The sequence below is a fragment of the Phalangium opilio genome, unplaced genomic scaffold (assembly GCF_054372755.1).
Source record: "Phalangium opilio isolate 3A_F unplaced genomic scaffold, DU_Popi_V2 ptg000079l_1, whole genome shotgun sequence".
Taxonomy (NCBI): Eukaryota; Metazoa; Arthropoda; class Arachnida; order Opiliones; family Phalangiidae; genus Phalangium; species Phalangium opilio.
Genome location: NW_028324187.1, coordinates 4,127,658 through 4,145,495, shown reverse-complemented (window position 1 = coordinate 4,145,495; position 17,838 = coordinate 4,127,658). Strand labels below are relative to the sequence as shown.

The window sequence follows — 17,838 nt, the reverse complement described above, 5'->3', positions numbered from 1 at the left end:
TACTTTTGAAAAAATCTTAGGGTACACGGAATCTTTTGAACTGCAAAATCTACTAAACATTTTAGAGATAGACGTCCCGAAATTTCGTGACTTTTATAAATGACCTCCTTAATAATACGAGAGCACGGGGACCATCACAGGGCGTGAGTTATGACTTTTAATCATAAAAAAAAACAAAAAACAAAGTTATGACTTCAAGATTAAATAAACAAAACTGAAACTGTAACTCAAAAGGAAAAGTTCATGCCCAGTCTGTTTTTTTTCCCGAGATGGTAGCTATAATATGACCTCTTATGCAAGTGGTTCCTAAAGGGGTCTTACGAGTTCTATGGTCATAAACCATCTAGAGTCAAAAATGTTCATAACATTTTGTCCTAAGACCAACTGAATAATTTACACTTAATAATTATAGAGTTTCACAAATGACCACTTAACTAAATTCAGTTAGAATTGTCTTTAAGTATCTTACTTAAACCTTTAAGGGGTCAACTATAAAACACTCCAATCATAACTTTTAAACATTGACCCCAAGGGCAAAATCATAAATGTCATGGAACGCACATTTTCAACTCAAAATAGTTCAATACAAAACACTATTTTTAGGGTTTAGAAATGGATCAATAAATCAATTCAATTCATTCCAATCTAAATTAATAGTTATGTTGTAAAATATGTTTAAAACACTGAAAAATACACAAAAACATTATTACATAACCTCGTAAGGCTTCGGGTACATCTTGAACTCTAGCTAATTTTAGAATAATCTTTTAAACAATGCTTGGAAAAATCAAAAGCGGGCGAAAGTTAAGTTTACTTTGAAGAAATTGTTAAGAGCGATTTAACGAATTTCAAGTATACGCTTTCTTATTAACCCCTTAATCGTGAATCACGTGACTTACTCCTTAAAATCTTTTAAATCTCTGGTCTATTTTTAGAGAGTTTAAAAAGAGCAGGGGCCGATTGCAATTTCCTTCATTCATACATTATTTTACCTATAGTAGAACAATCACTTTGGGAAATTATTAATTTTCCCATCAAAAATTTATTATAATTTTCAATTTTAATTTTTATTTCGATGTCGTGTTTAGCCTAAAGGGTGTCTTGGATGGGCGTCACCTGATTGGTTAGGGCAAGAACAAATGCACGCGCGAAACTAGGCGCACGAGCGAATCTCCATATAGTCACGTGCTAACTATATGAAATTGAGTGGACTTCATTGAATTACCCGCGCGCGCCAAAAACATTAAAATGGAACGCGGAAATACGCAATATTTTAATGAATTTCAAAGGGGTGGTGACCTACCTAACTCGAAACTATTGCGGGGACGATGTCAGAGTAGTGGTGGGAAAATGGGCGTTGTATGTATGGAGAGATAACGTCGGTAAAGTCTAATGAATTTATAGTTTCTATAGTGGTAATGTAATAACCACTTTTAAATATTTATTTGATTCTAAAAAACAAGAATTAAATTTGTTTTTTTTTTCAAATAATCGTGCACCTTAAAAATGGGGGATGAAGGCGTCAGGTGGTACTAGTATCGTCCAATAGGGGTAGTCCCGATTGCTTCGCTGGGAAGCCTACAACATATTCCCCCATTAACAAAACTTAAATACACGTATCTTCTTTAGTATTGTACATAGAAACATGGTTTCAATTGATATATACCTTATTTTATACACGCTTTCAATTAAAAATGAAAATTATATAAAAATCTAACCCGGGTTAAGATCCCTTTAATTGCTTATATGTCCTGAAATATTTTTGATAGCCCCATAGACACAATTTGAAAGATTCATTTCATACCAAATAAAAATAAACAGAATAAAATATCACCTTTAAGCATTTACTTTCCCTTTAATCATTAATCAAAAATCTCCCTGTGGCTGATGTGATAGCAAACATCACGTGTAGCACCGGCGAAATATATGTCCATCAATTAGTCTCAAAGCAAGTTAAAAGAAAGCATTTTCCTTTTATTCTCGGTTCGGATCTTTTATAAAACGTATATGAAATCCGTTCCATTTATTGTTTTTAATTAAAATCCCATTGTTAAGGTTCCCTTTTTATTACAGCTCGAGGGGGTGAAAAGGGAGTTAACTGTTAACCCTAAACCACGGAGTATACCTATCGTATTCAACGTATCTCACGTGCCATCATTAATTTCATCTTTTCTTTTTTAATTTTATTTTAGTTATAGCAGCAAAGGATGAGTTTCAACATTAACCTACTTTCTGAGTAAATTGAGAATCCCGGGCCATGATTCCCAAGTTGAATTATAAGACTATATACCTAGCCAGGGATATTTTAGGCCTTTTCTAAAAACCCGAATTTTAACTATACGTACGGGGAAATGTTGCTAAGTTTCAACGTAATTTATGCCAAGATTAAAATTAAACAATATAACTCCGTTCTTCTTGAAGTTGAACTCCAAATCGTAAGCAGCTTAATTTCCTTTTCCGACAAGAAGTTTTTTCAAAATCTTAAATTTATATTAAATTCATGTTGTGGATTAAATAAATTAAAATTAGACCAATTCAGTTCAGTTTGCTTAATTTCCTTGTAAATAAATAAATAACTAAATAAAATTGTGGTAATGAACTCGGTCATACCCAAAGAAATTTTACGATTTTTGTAAAATTTTCTACAAGTTTTTCAAAACCTTAAATTTATAAATTCATGTAGGAATAAATAAATTAACATTAGACCGCCGGTTCAATTCAGTTTGCTTAATTTAATTGTAAATAAATAAATAAAAAAATTGTGGTAATGAAGTCGGCCATACCCCAAGAAATTTTACGATTTTTTAAAATTTTTCTATAATTCTGAAACCTACATTGTCTTATAACGACGTGTGATACCACGACTTATTTTCTTTTCGGTGATACCTTGACCGCAACCCCGACCCCCGATGAATATTTTGCCCCATAAGTACTCTAATTTCACCTTATACATAGTTCCCACACTAGGAGTATTAATACCATTTACACCAAGAGGCCAGGCTACTTGGAATACAGACAAAGAAAGTGCCGTACCAAGTAGCCCGGTCTCCTGGTTCAAATGGTATCAATACTCCTAGCCAGAAACCTATGCATACCATAGATAACACATACTTCTGTATAAAATCCAACAAAACTCTCTAAACAAAAAATTCCAGACCGCCCCCCCCCCCCAAAAAAAACCCTATAAATTTCAAATCCGTGAGACATGCCATCTCAATTAAGTCATCCTTCGATGATGATGAAAAAGATATTAAACTATGAAATCCGCTACCGTTACGTTGAAACCCGATAGCCTTAAACAACACGCTTGACGGTAATGGAAAACCCAACAAAACATCTGACCCTTCTAGAAAATGATAAAATGTGAAAAAACCCAAGCAGGAGATATCTGGATTCAAAGTAAAGTTGAGATGAGTTGATACCTTCTCAAGACTCGTCTTAGTCAATCTCCCTCTACTGTCAATAGAACAATAAGCAAGAAAAGACAGCAGAGAGAAAGTCGTTCAAGACGAGCTCATCACGACTATAAACTTTCATTTTTCCAAGTTGACTCTAGAACTTATTCCGGTTTTCTTTATTTTTTAAGGACCTAAAAAGTGGGTTATAGTCAAAGCACTATCACGAAAAGGCAGGCACAGATAGAGAAATACCGTAAGAGTGGGAAAAGGCATACAGAGGATTTCTTTTAAGTATAATTAACACGAAACCTATGATTTACTCGGCGAAGGAAGATAAAGGAGTCAACGGAAGATACAATCACGTTTAAATTTTAAAGATATGACGAAGTTTTCAAAATATTTCATTAATTTCGACATCAAATATTTTGAGTGGGTACTTATTAACTATGAAGGCAAGACGAGGTACTAGGAAATTGTTAGTAATTTTAACTGAGTATTATTATTTAGTTTTATAATTGCTAGGATGAGTGGTTGATATTTGGCAGCGGTAGGTATAAAGGAAAATGTTTTGAATTGTAAATTATGGGTATTTGAAAAATCAGAGAAGTTTATTTCCGATTTATTAGTTTGGGGGTCTTGAAATAGGTATGTTGAACTATTGACCTATGATGTGAGGTAAGGTTAAAGGTTTGCTGTGGCATAATGGCTACCCATAACCCCTTTTTGCACTGTAAATGGAGGGATACACCTACCGCTTAGTGTAGATATCCATATGCCTTCGTAGATATAAGCCTAGATTATTATTGTTATTATAACAGGGTTTGATTTCACAAACAGTTATTAATTGTGTAATCCGTAATTACAGAAGGTATAAAATTAACAATATGAGGACAATATAAATGCCCTTCCCTTAGTTCAGTGTCAGACAAATACTGCTGGGTGCAAGAAAAACTGCAGGTATATTCCAGATAAATTGATCACTACTAAATACTAATGAAAATCTTGCATATTTCCAACAGGTATAAGTATAATCGATTACTATGGTTTTCACTTAGTTCAGAGAAAAAAACAATAATTGTTGATTCAACCACATCATTCACACTGAATTCTCTTCAATTTTGGGTCCAACCCAACCCAGGGTAAAAGCGTGGTATAAATTTTAAAAAGTATAAACAAAACGTCTGGCGGTGAAAAATATGGGAACACAAAAATGGACATGGTTCTGTTTAGACCGTTTCTTGAATGATGAATTGACTCTGTCCAAAGAAAGAGGAGGAGTGACTGAGCTAGTTAAAATTCAATTGTTCCTGAAGGTAACATTTGAACTTGGCACTTTAAGGTCTGCTAGAGTTAGGACCATATTTGTGAACAATCGCGTTGACAATATTCATTCATTCAAAATCCATCCATCAGCGCAACCCCACATACCCGGAATGTCCGGATAAACAAAAACACCCTCTAATTATTGAATTAAGTAACGATAGTCTGCGTTTTTCACGATCTAAAACAGAACAGCTCATTCTAGATTATTATTATTCATTGTTCGTTAATACCATTGTTTGATGGCGTTCGATCAGACAGTTATAGTTTTATTCAATCATTAATCTATACCGAAACAAACTTTATCCTTATCGAATCTCATCACTGTATCTCTTATCCAAGCCATTCACTATCGTCAACATATTTACGAGGGGCAAGTAACTCTCAGAGTTAATGTACAACGTCCCGAGATGTAATAAAATGTGTTAACGATCAACGCCATCTAGTATTTATTATTTCAAATGATCTTTCAAATATTAATTGAAGTGAGAAATTTCTATTTGGATCCTTTTTCAATTAAAGATAATATAGCCCCTAAAAGGAAGTCTATAAAAAGAAGGCATCAACGTGTGGGTAAAATTATGTGAAATACGTCACAGGCACCACGTGACACCAAGATACAAAGAAGCCAGCCGTATGTAGTGGGACTGGACAGCTTTAGTCCTTGTTTTTCGCGAGATTCCAGCGCTTAAGTGCTAGTTTTCGAAATAAAATCGAACTATGTTATCTTCAACCACGCCCACCTTTCCTAAGTTACGTGCATATGAAGTATTTCAAAAAAATAATTTACAGACCCTTTAAGTACAGCTACACCAAATAACAACGAGTGACTGACCCCTCGAATATTTAGACAATATATGCAAATTTTATATTGATATGACAAGTTTAATGGGAGATTGGTCTAATTCATTTCATGACAATACGATCGCCAAAAGATAAAGTCTGATAAAATGAGTTATATCATTTCCTACCCTACTCGGTTGCAGTTAATGTTAATCCCACTTGCACCGAATTACAGGCGATTTTGAATTGCAAATTCTTTAAAAGTGGGCCAATTTCGGGATTGATTTTTAAAATTAAATTACCTAATTATCACCGTCTCTTTTCCCAAACGAAAAAGAAAAAAATAAAATATAACACATTATGATAATTTCTTAAATTTAAAAACAGGAATAAATTGAATTTATAATTAGAAATATGATGATTCTAATCTGATCCTGTTAAACTATAAATTATTTAAACTCATTTCAACAAAAGGCGGATAATTCCATTCCATTCATTCTTCATTCATATACGACATTTTTAATTAGGTTTAAATTAATTCCAAACTTAATTTAATTTCGGTTTCAAAATTAATGAAGGTGTTGAAATTAAATATGTTATATATTTATAACTTAAAATAAAATTAAGAAAAAGCGGTTCCCCTTTGAATTTGAAATAACATGGCCCAAACCCAAAAACAAGATACGAGACAAAACATAAGAATTTTAGACTCGTGGTATCATCCCCAAAAAGTCCCGTATCTTTTCTGACATTTAATTATAAGATGTACACCATTCCCTTTAGGGTGTTTTATATCATAAAAAAAACTAAATAAAATGGAAATTACACGCTATTATACATGCTGAGAGGCGCGGGGGTATTTTTTTTTTAAACTCAAAATGTGACTGCCTACTATAGGTGTCAATTTACTAGCTTTTAAAGATTTCATGCAGGATCTAAGACGACGCGAGCGAGCGAGCTAGCCCAGGGGGATTCCATCTTTAATAATCATGAAAGGAAGCTGAAAAAAAGTTGTTTTAACTCCAAAGGTGGTCATCCTTAACCTAAATCTTCTTCACGAAAGAACGCTACATCAATTGCATTTGCAATATACTGATGCGGCCAACGTGATATCATACATCCCACAATTCTTCGCGGCCCTTACAAACTAAACTAACCAAGAGAGAGGCTTAGAATTAAAAACTTTTGTTTCGAACCTCAAGAAGTGATATCTAGTTTATTAGGAAGAAGGTATAAATTCGCCATATTTCCAGCTTTATCTCCAGTCCAAACGTAAAGTAGGTCTGGAGTTAATCCCAGCCGCCTCTAAATTACAACCAGCATGCATCTCATTGGTTCTTGGAACTTTTAATCATCTTCTTGACTGTCAGCGAGAGAGGGAGAGATTCTTAGTTTCTATATATCCTCTCTTGAAATTAAACTTTTCAAGTTTTAATTCTTTTCTCTTTTTTTCTTGCCGCACTTTATTGTTTTGAAAAAGAAAACTAACTTTCTCGGTTTCATTTCCTCCTTACAATTATTATTTTTAAAACTACTCTATTAATATTAAATCTTACGTCTAAATGAAACAAATTTTAATTAAATCGCAATGCTAGTTTAGTGGCTGAATTAATGTTACCAAGTAACTTCTTTATCCCCTTATTTATATGTATAAATAATTAGTTTTAATAACATTAAATGATTAAAATGGTCGCGATATTTGGTTAATAGTAAAAATTAAATTGGTTTGAAGGAAAAGTAAATAATTGGCGTTTCTTCTAGATACAGATTATTGGAAAACAAAATATATATTTAGGATTAACCCTTCCATACCTTAAAATCAAAGGTAATCCCCACTACGAAAATTACTTGCATCTAATTAAAAATCTTCAATATTTAAAAAAAAGATACACGTTAATTGTGATGCGGACAATATCGTCGTTATTTCTTAATTGGAAACTAGTTTTAATTGTGAATAAAAATAAAACCTTTCTAAAAAAATTCATGCTGAAACCAAGGGCGAACCATTAATTTCAGTTCGAGTCTTGGAAGTAACTACAATACAATATTGACGGCATAAAAAATGTCTAATAAATTAATGATTCCCAAAATTGGTGTCACCATTAATAATAGCTCATCACTGGGTGAAAGTATTTCTAACTGAGGCGAAACACCATCGTTCCTTGTTAGCGGGAATGTATTTTATAATGATAGTATCCATTTGGCACCGTTAGAGCGTCTGCTGACCCGTAGTGACCTTTGAACTCCGTGGATAAAAAGAAAGCATCGTATTTTCTTAAAGATAGCGGGGTTTGTTTTGAAAGAAAATTGTAACCTATTTTGGAAGAGTTATTTGCCCCCCTAGAAATACTCATCCTTGTGTTGGTAACTAAAAACCATATAACGTCTTAGCCTAGGTAGGTAACTAACAATCCAGTGAAACCAGTTGGTTGGTCTATGATTATAAATTGCGCAAAAAATTAAAGAACTATGTTAATTTACTTTTTAGGGGGTCAGCTATAAAATTTACACGATCAAATGATAACGTTAAAAATGTCTTCAGAGTTTAATTCTTCTATTATAATTGGTCATTGCATACAGGGGGCTTGAGTACATAAGTTTAAATTTAATTTAAGTTCAATTAATATACTACAGAATTAAGTTAAAAAGAAAAAAAATTAACGCAAGAATTGCCATTTTCAACTGTATAGGGTTGAGCTGAGGGGTGAGATTAAATTTAAGTACAATTAATAGACTACAGAATTAAGTTTTAAAAAAATAATTAACGCGAGGATTTCCAATTTTTATGGTATAGGGGTGAAATAAAAATATTCACAGGTCTTGTAATAACTAGGCCTACATAAAGAAAGGGGAAAAGTTGACAACCTTTAAATTCTTAAAAACAATATCAACTCGAAATCTTCCGACCCCACTTTCACGGCCCATAAATCCCAGATATAGTTATTTTAAAGCACAACTAAGATGGGCTACATATATATTTATAGATAATACATATTATAATAATAATCTAACAAAAGTTATCAAACTTTACTTCAACCCAAGATAAAAGTACAACGCTACTCTCCTCTTCTCTAAAAAACAATTTCAAAATTTCAGCATTTAATTCTTAATTTCGAAATTATTATTTAACTCAAAACTAATTAGATTATTTTATTTTTAAATCATTCATTATATATTTATAGTTTGTTTGTGCTGCGTTGGTAAGACGGTAACCATCGCGATTTTCCTTGCAAAATAAATATTATTACGCATATTTACTAATTGGTACTATAAGCTGAACTCTTTTTAAACGAAATTTAGCCCCACAATTTATTTATTTAAAAAACTCGTTAAAAAAGTATAGGTAAGATTCCATTGGACGGATTCATTAAATTCCCCTCGGCAACTGTCATCTTCGCGAAGAAGCCCAACACGTAAGAATCTTTAATAAAACTTAATCGTTTTTAATATCGTAGTTGAACACTTGGTTTCAATATTAAAAAATTCATTAGTTTATACACTATTCAGAAAACGAACCAAAAAAACCTCTAGCGTCTCACTTTCCTTCGATATGCATGAGTATAAATACAATATAAGAATTGTCGCAACTTAAACTAAATAACCTCATGTATTTAATCGCGGATAGTATCATTATATTACGAAAAAGAATAGGATAGAAACCGGCTTTCCCTATATTAAAAATGAAATAAAAAAATATTGAAACCAAGGTCTTGAAAGAAAAGATCCCCTAAACATAGATACAACAACTATTTCATTCCACTTTAATATCAAAATAATAATAGACCTTCCTTTTGATTACAGGGGATGGGTGCAACGGGTATTGAAACAATGACCTTTCCGAAATCAAAACCCGCATGGACATTACATTTTACGATTTCCAAAGTAACTTTCATTACAATTTTGAAATAAGGTCAAAGATGTTCTCAAGTTTTTCAACACCGATGGGAAGGAAGTTTAATAGGTTTCGATACATGGAAATGGTTTAATGCGGTTTCATTTTTGGGTTTAAGGAAGAAGTGATATCTAGTTTATTAGGGAGAAGGTATAAGGTGCCTTAGTAATCGCGCGCCATAGTACCAGTCCCCCTTTCAAAATATTAGGGGGGACGTAAAAGGAGGCCGGGTTATTTCGCCTCTCCTCAGTCGGAAAATACAAGTAATTTTCGTCATTCGCGTCGCGCTGACGTGAGTTTTTCAAGAACCAATGAGATGCTGGTTGTAATTTAGAGGCGGGGATTAACTCCGGACCTACTATACGTTTGGACTGGAGATAAAGCTGGTATAAATGTGGGGAATTTTAATAAACTAGATATCACTTCTTGGTATACAATATGGACGAGATAAGACCAGCATGCACTTACAGCAATATTGTGTGAAGGGAAGGAATGGGTATGCCTTAAACTGTAGACAAAATTTGACTAAACTGCATGGTGAATTAATCTAATCACACCTAAACATTAAACTAATTTACCAAAACAAAACAAGTACACTTGTAATTCGTACATAAGCTAAGGGCATTTTTATTTTTCATTATTTAGTGTAAAGATAAGTAATGGATAATTTAAAATTTAGAGTTCAAATACCCCATAAATAATTCGAAAAAAAAAAAAAAATAAAAAAATAATTCGATCTTCAAGGCAAGGTTACGGATAAAATATTGAATTTATAAAATATTATTAAAGGGGAAGTGGAAACGTTTTAAACCATACGGTTATTTTTTAAACCACTAATTCAAAACAGAGTTGCTGGTGATAAGATAGCGCTTGCGCGTTACGGATAACGTGCTTTTCTAACCAAACCAAGCTGAAATAAATATGACGTCACGATCAAAATTCTAATTTAAAATTGATGGTCCGCACTATTCGGTTTAACTCTATATATCCCTTGTTTAAAACAGAGCGCTATATGATAAAAGAAAACCAGTTAGTTTAATTTTGATCGAACTCGTATGGTACTGTCGTCGGTTAAGGTAGATTTAGAAATATTTCGCGGGAAAACAATGGTGTAGGGGCTCGTGGGAACGGGCACGAGGTGGACCACTCTCTCTCTCTCATCTTTTGGCGCGCTAGAGTCACGAGGGATCATCATCACCGCTACTTTTTCCCGCCATTATCATCCCGCCCCCGCGCGCCAGATTTGCCCTTACTACCACCGCCACCTCAATCTGGTTGGGGGAGGGAGCCAGCCAAGTGGCGGCGGAACTCTTTTGGATGCACCACCAAACTCTTAAAACATTTGCCCGTCGATCTTAGCTAAGCGAGGACACGGGTTCCCGTTAGTCGAAGAAGAAGTTTGATTTGTTTATATTATTTATAAGAGGGCTATAATTAAAATTAAAAACCATTAAGTACGTTATAAAGTTAATTTAAAAAGCCAATGGATATTTTCGCGCGAAGACATCGTTTCCGGATAATGTTCGGTGCTGGACATATTAACATTTTGTGATTTGTTTTTCTCTAAAAATTTATTTTTTTTTTAAATTTCCTTCGCCTATTTTGCTGGATTTTACTTAATTTCAACTTTCTCAAAAACTAAATAAAAGGTAACGGTTTTATATATTAATTTCTTTTTACAAAAATTATCTGCCAAAATTATTTTATATTTTGAAAAAATTTAAATCTTTTTTTCTGGACCAATTATGACCTTACTCTATCTCATTAAATATTTAAAAATTTCATTAAAATATCCCTAAAATTTAACAGATATTTTTACAAAGGTTGCTGCTATTGACTCGAAACACATTCTAAAGTTTTCTAACTTCCAATTTAGAAAAATACGAAATTATTTTAATTTTTGGAAAAATTATTTTTTTTTTATAAAATTAAGTTTTAAAAATTAAATAATAATAATTTTCAAAATTGGGAGACAAACCTTTAGAATGTGTTTCGAATGAATAGCAACTTTTGTGAAATATCTGGTAAATTTTAGTGATATTTTAATATAAATTATTAAAATTTAATTTTCTTCTAGCACGTAATTTAAAATATAAACTAGAATAAATCAAATTAAATATTCTAACATTTTTCAATATATTGATAAGTCAGTTTATGTTTTAACGCGAAATGTAAAGTTCCGCTTGGCTTAAAAAGCAAACGTAAACTTTTACTCTAAATTTCTGATATACTTTCGTTTGCTTGTTTTTTAATTATCAACTTGGAATAACCAGGTATTTAAGCTACCATAGAATTCTTTAGTATAAGACCTAAAACTAAGAATTTTAAAAACGTAGAAAACTTCGCTGAATATTAACAACATTATTGGGGGCGTTCAGTTACGAAGTTTACTGTTTCCCGCTTTATGTTTACGAAGATTACATTACGCCTCGTGTTATTAGGAAGTCTCTCTTTGGCAACGCCAAAATATTGTCCCTAATTTGCATATTAATTTGGCTGAGGTGAAGTATTTAAGGAAGTTTAAAAATGCCACCCAAAATCTTTCCCAAATATATCGAAAATATTCTAAAATAAACCTGGTGATATCAATGAATTAATAATGCTAAAAATAATTAAAATTGACATTAAAAACCCTCGCAACACCTACAATACGATTAAAAGTGGATAAACCAAGCTTCCCACACTTTTCAAGTTTGTTTCCGAGTAGGAACTAGGGTTATTTGAAATTTTTAAATTATTTAGTGGCGAACCCCTCGGACTTAAATGTTAAAGCGATAGTGAAGTGTCCACGCAGTAATTTTCATCAATCATAATTTTAAATTTATTTATTTCGAAGCTACAACCGAAATAAATAAATATAAATATTTATCCACTCATTTCATCCTCACTTTAACAAAGGGAAACTATAACTAAAGCTAAAATTAAACTTTTAATAACAAATACAGATAATTAATTGCACCAAGATCCCACCTAACAATACGGTATAATTTTAAAGTAGCTACCAGTCTAGAAAAAAGGGTAGTAAACTTTCGAAGTCCAAATTAAAAAAATCTATAAAGTCAGTCATTTCATCTTCACTTTATCAAAGGGAAACTAAAACTAAATCTAAAATTAAACTTTTAATAAAAAATACAGATAATTAATTGCACCAAGATCCTACCTAACAATACGGTAAAAAAATTTCAAGTAATTAACAAACCACAAAAATAATAAAAAAAAAAGAAGTTAATTTTGGGAGGGTGCTAAAAACACTCGGGAAACCAAAACAATAATTAACTAAAATTTTAATGAAATTATTAATATAATATCATAAGGGTGCCTTAACTCTTTGTCTCGCACTGAAATCATCGCATGAGTAATCAAGCAGTAGGTGGACCCAAACCAAGTTAAAGAAAAAAATGCCCATTAAGCTGGGTTGCAGGATCATCAAAATTTTCTAATTATTCCAACGAAAAAAATTGAATAAGAGGATCGCTTTACAAAAATAGGCGTATTTAGAGTTTTATTATATTATACTAAACAATTAAATTAGGTTAGAGTCTTAGTTAGACCAACCAGGGGGGAGATGAGTTACACTTTAGATTAGTTGTTAAATCATCCCCAAAATCTGCATTATACGCCCTCTAAGTTTAGTCGGGTGAAAAAGAAATACAATTGATAAATTGATATCACAAAGAGATTTGGGTGTTTTTTCAAGATAAGGGGAAATTTTTTTTTAAATTTTTTTTTGGATTTTATTTAGTTTGGATTTTTCGAACGTCAACGCCTATTTAGCCTTAATTACAACCTTATAATGGGGGTGATTAGAAATTGAACTTAAAATTTGTAGTTACAGAAATTCTACCATATTAGGCAAAATTTTAATTAATTTTTTAAATTAGATACCAAACGCCAGTGTTTTATATCTAATATATTAAGGAACTTTTCAAGTGTTTGACTAAATTTCACGGGATTTTTCGAGCTTCTGACTAAATGTCACGGGATTTTTCGAGCTTTTGACTCTAAATGTCACGGGATTTTTCAAGCTTTTGACTAAATGTCACGGGATTTTTCAAGCTTTTGACTAAATGTCACGGGATTTTTCAAGCTTTTGACTAAATGTCACGGGATTTTGCAAGCGTTAGACTAAATGTCACGGGATTTTGCAAGCGTTAGACTAAATGTCACGGGATTTTGCAAGCGTTAGACTAAATTTCACGGGATTTTGCAAGCGTTAGACTAAATTTCACGGGATTTTGCAAGCGTTAGACTAAATTTCACGGGATTTTGCAAGCGTTAGACTAAATTTCACGGGATTTACAAGCGTTAGACTAAATTTCACGGGATTTTGCCAGCGTTAGACTAAATTTCACTTGATTTTTCGAGCTTTTGACTAAATTTCACGGGATTTTTCGAGCTTTTGTCTAAATTTCACGGGATTTTTCGAGCTTTTGTCTAAATTCAAAGGGAATTTTCACGCGTTATCTACGAAACTATCAAAACATGAGTAAATGTATTAAATATGAACCTATTTATTTTCGACGTACACGTTTAGGGTCAATCCAATACGGACTCACTCCACTGAGTTTTTAAACTGTTTCTATTACGTTTTAAAAAAGAACGTGAAATATTTTGTATAAATAACGCCACGCTTCACTAATTTCATGAAAATATTAAGATAAGCGCAATTCTGCCCCCCCCCCCAACAACAAAAACCCCTTAATTAAGCTAAGTAATTAAAATTTAATGAATCCAATGGGCAACCCATGATGACCACGCATTAACCTCTGTACTTAATTAACGTACTGGTTATTTATTTGTTTACGGAACCAGTTTAACATAAAATAAATAAGTAATTTAAAGAGAGAGTGACAATATTCCATTTACTAAAAGAACATCATGCCTTCTCATTGGCCAAGCATCATTTAGAACACAAAACGATCAATATTGTACCAAATAACCCAACTAGCATAAGCAGCCACCACTAGTACTAATCATAGCAATCGACTTCCGAGAGTTGCACCTCAATTAAAACGCGTGCAAAAAATCAGTTTCACTACCCCTTTAAACTAAAAGTAATTAGCATAAATAGGGTCTCAATATCCACCTAAAATCAACCTTAATTATCCCCCGGGTTAAATAATCCAATCCTTATAAAGCTAAAGTGTTTTGGAGAAAGCTGTCCGGATAAAAGTGTCATCCTTCAATAATTACATATAAAATTCATATATCTTCCTAAGCTAAGCTAAGCCTAAATAGGTCAACGGAGGTTCCGCTTTCTACCCGGGGAGGTGGGACTTTTGATTTCTCCTCTTCTTCTTCTTCAACTTCAAATATGAGGGTTAATTACTTCCTGCTAGCTAGCTAGCTATCCACTCTCTCTTCCATCCCCCTGGGTTCAAAAGGTCGTCTGGAATGTCGTCATATTTTTCGGCATTTTTTCCCCCTGGGCTAGCTAAGCTATAGTTCTGTTCAATAGAAAATTATACACAAAAGAAAGAACACAGAGAGGGGGGGTGGGGCGGCGTATTTGTTCCCAAAAAACGTAAGCTTTTCACAACAACATATCTTATAAAGTATATATATTTTAAAGATGAACACGCTAAGATTTAAGAAGAAAGAAAGAATTGAACATTCATTCCTTTCGCCTTTTCTTGCTATATAAGAGAAGTTTGTATCGGTTATTTTCTTTATGAAACAGGGCTAACAGGATAGGCGAGTTTTCCCGAGGATTGGGAAACATCTTTGTACATTTGGGGTTTCGATTGTCTTCAAATCGTCTCGAGAATTTTTATAGGGATAAATTTATTTTTGTGGTCAAATCGATGAGAGGATGAGATTAGAAACGTAGTTTCCTATTGACCAATTAATTTTGTAACTTATATGAAGCTATTTGAGGAAAGGAATGGAAAGGGGCCGTTTACAAATTATGAAACGCAAAAAATGTATTTTTCATTTTTAACACGCCTTTTCCCTCTTAACAAATACTTCAGACCTCCACCCATGTATGACTCTGAACAGGGATAGATTTAATTTTAGAAGTAGGAATGGAGAACGGTTGGTATTTGCTTCAGTCCGTCTCATAGCCCAGTATAGAGCCCCTCCCTCCAACACGTAACAAAAAGTTTAAATTATCTTATTGGCTCACTTAAACTACGTTTTGATGACGTTGCTGATGGGGACGGCGAAAAATACTAATTCCTTTTTACCTGTCTCCATGACCCGCCTCTTCCTTTCATACTCCTCCGTCCCTTGGAAAAGGGTCCGGGACTTTGACGCGTGCCCTCACTACTCTGTTCTCCATTCCTACTTCTCAAATTAAATCTATCCCTGCTCTGAATGAATAGTGTCCTTCCTTAACAATTATATTTACAGAATTCCTAATACCTTCAATTCACAAAACTAACAATACGTATTTAATTTTTTCAATTCCAGATGATTAAATCTAAAGTCTTCCTCGCATCTCTACTATGGTTGCTATGCCTGTACGCAATTAGTCCCATTTCATCATCCCCAACGTCAAGTAATCAAAGGAACTTATCCCTGAGGCGATCCAACTCGACGCAACATCCAAAACTGAAAGCCAGTTTCAACTTAACAACGGCTCAAGCGGTACAACGCCAAGTTCAACAAATCCTAGCTAAAAATGGCACCGAAACGAAACCAACATTTTTCTTCACCAACGTTGGACCTAACAGTTTCGAATACCGTGGAATGTTCAGTCCAGGAAAAGCTCCTAATCTCGATTTCCATAAAAGTTTCGCGGATTTCTTTGACAACTTCCCAAAAATCCCAAATTTACAATTTCACACTCATACGGTGATTAACCATCGCAATGATCAAAATGGGCCTAAAAACGTCAACCCTCAACCAACCTTGCCACCCAGACCGGCGACTTACTCGCCACCTATAACGGTACCGGTGATACCAACCTTACCACCAGTTAGGATACAACCCCAACCTGCACCGCCGAAACCAAGGAGGGTACAAAAAGTTCGACCATTTACGAGAATAAAGCCGTTGCCACCAACAACTTACAGACAAAATCACAACCCGAATCAAAATCAACGTAACGCCGATGTTCCTCCACCACCAAACGCTATCAACGTACAATACTTTCAACCTCAGCCTCCTAAACCACCCACACCTCCCGCCAACCCGTTTCTGTACCAGCAACCACCTCAAATTCAACCTATTCAACCGATTCAGCCAATTCAACCTATCCAACCAATTCTGTACCGAAATCAAATACCACAAATCCCAACTCCCGCGCCGCCCCAAAGTTTAACCCACTTGATCAACCAGCAACCGCCCTTCGACCTCTACCGTCTAACAATCCCTGGTACGAATCAACCCATCTTGAACCCGGAGTTGAACATAAACAACCTAAACTTGAACAACAATCCGTTGAATGGCATCAACAACGGCTTCCAAAACCCTTTCATCAACCCAATACCCCGCATAGACAGTCCAAATTCAATTGGTCAACAAGGCAATGCCGGCATACCGGAAGGTGGTAACAACCCATTTCAATTCCCGTTCAATTTCCCGGAATACCATATCGTTAGGGGTCAAGACCGGGCCGAAAGTTACCCCAAAATATTTCGATTCGAAGATGGACGTACCAATATTGTCGAATTTGAACGCAACAAGAAAAGGTTTCGTAAACGCAAGGGTGACAGGGTTAACGGTCCAGTTTCAACGGATACTGACCCCCTAAGCCCGGACAGAGTGGGCAGAGATAAATTTTTAATCCTACACGGAGGATTTTTTAGGCAAAATAATAACGAAGTTGCCAAAGTTAGTGAAAGGTACGCGGAGAGGTTTACGTCGTTCTACTATGACAGTAACGAGTTACAGGACAATGCCGAGTCCAGTAGAACTACCGTGACCCAACCACCCGAAACTACGTTGAAACCAACGAGTGTTAAGCCTAAAGGATTTGGTTATAGAATTTAATCGTTGTCTAATCTGTTTAATTGATCTAAATAGACCTCTTTTTTTATACTTTTAGTTTTAAATCAAATTACCCCACCAAGAACTATTTATTTTTTGTTACGTAGACTAATGAACCATTTAGAATAATAAGTTACCGGTAATTATCTCTCTATTTCCTAATTACTTCACACAGCGTATTTTGATACTGGTTATCAATTTATTTAGGTTCTCTAAATAATTATTGAAATGACTTCGATAGATCAAAAACATAATATCAATTTCTTATGCCATTTTTCTAATCAAATTGTGAAAATACCTTTTTGACATTAAAATAAATTATGAACCAATGTGATCCATTTCAAAATTAAGTGACAAATAAAATCATAATTGTAAGCTTTTTAAAGAAACTTGACTTTACCATGGTAATTTACTCCGAATAATTTACCAATCATATTTGGTCAATGACAAAGAATTTGAAACTCGGCACTACGTCAACAATAACACCCAAGTATCACGAATTACCAACAA

The 17,838-nt window shown here is 33.8% G+C and overlaps 2 protein-coding genes across 2 annotated transcripts in view; one reads left to right on the top strand and one right to left on the bottom strand.

The window, feature by feature from the left end:
• Naa15-16 (N-alpha-acetyltransferase 15/16) overlaps positions 1-17,838 on the bottom strand; it is a 37,529-nt gene that overhangs the window by 10,902 nt on the left and 8,789 nt on the right. The gene's annotated exons all lie outside the window — the stretch shown is intronic.
• On the top strand, positions 10,664-17,714 carry LOC149654278 (uncharacterized). Its single transcript, XM_089845726.1, has 2 exons — positions 10,664-11,042; positions 15,808-17,714. The coding sequence occupies exon 2, from the start codon at positions 15,808-15,810 to the stop codon at positions 17,329-17,331; it is 1,524 nt and encodes a 507-aa protein (XP_089701852.1). The 5' UTR covers positions 10,664-11,042; the 3' UTR covers positions 17,332-17,714.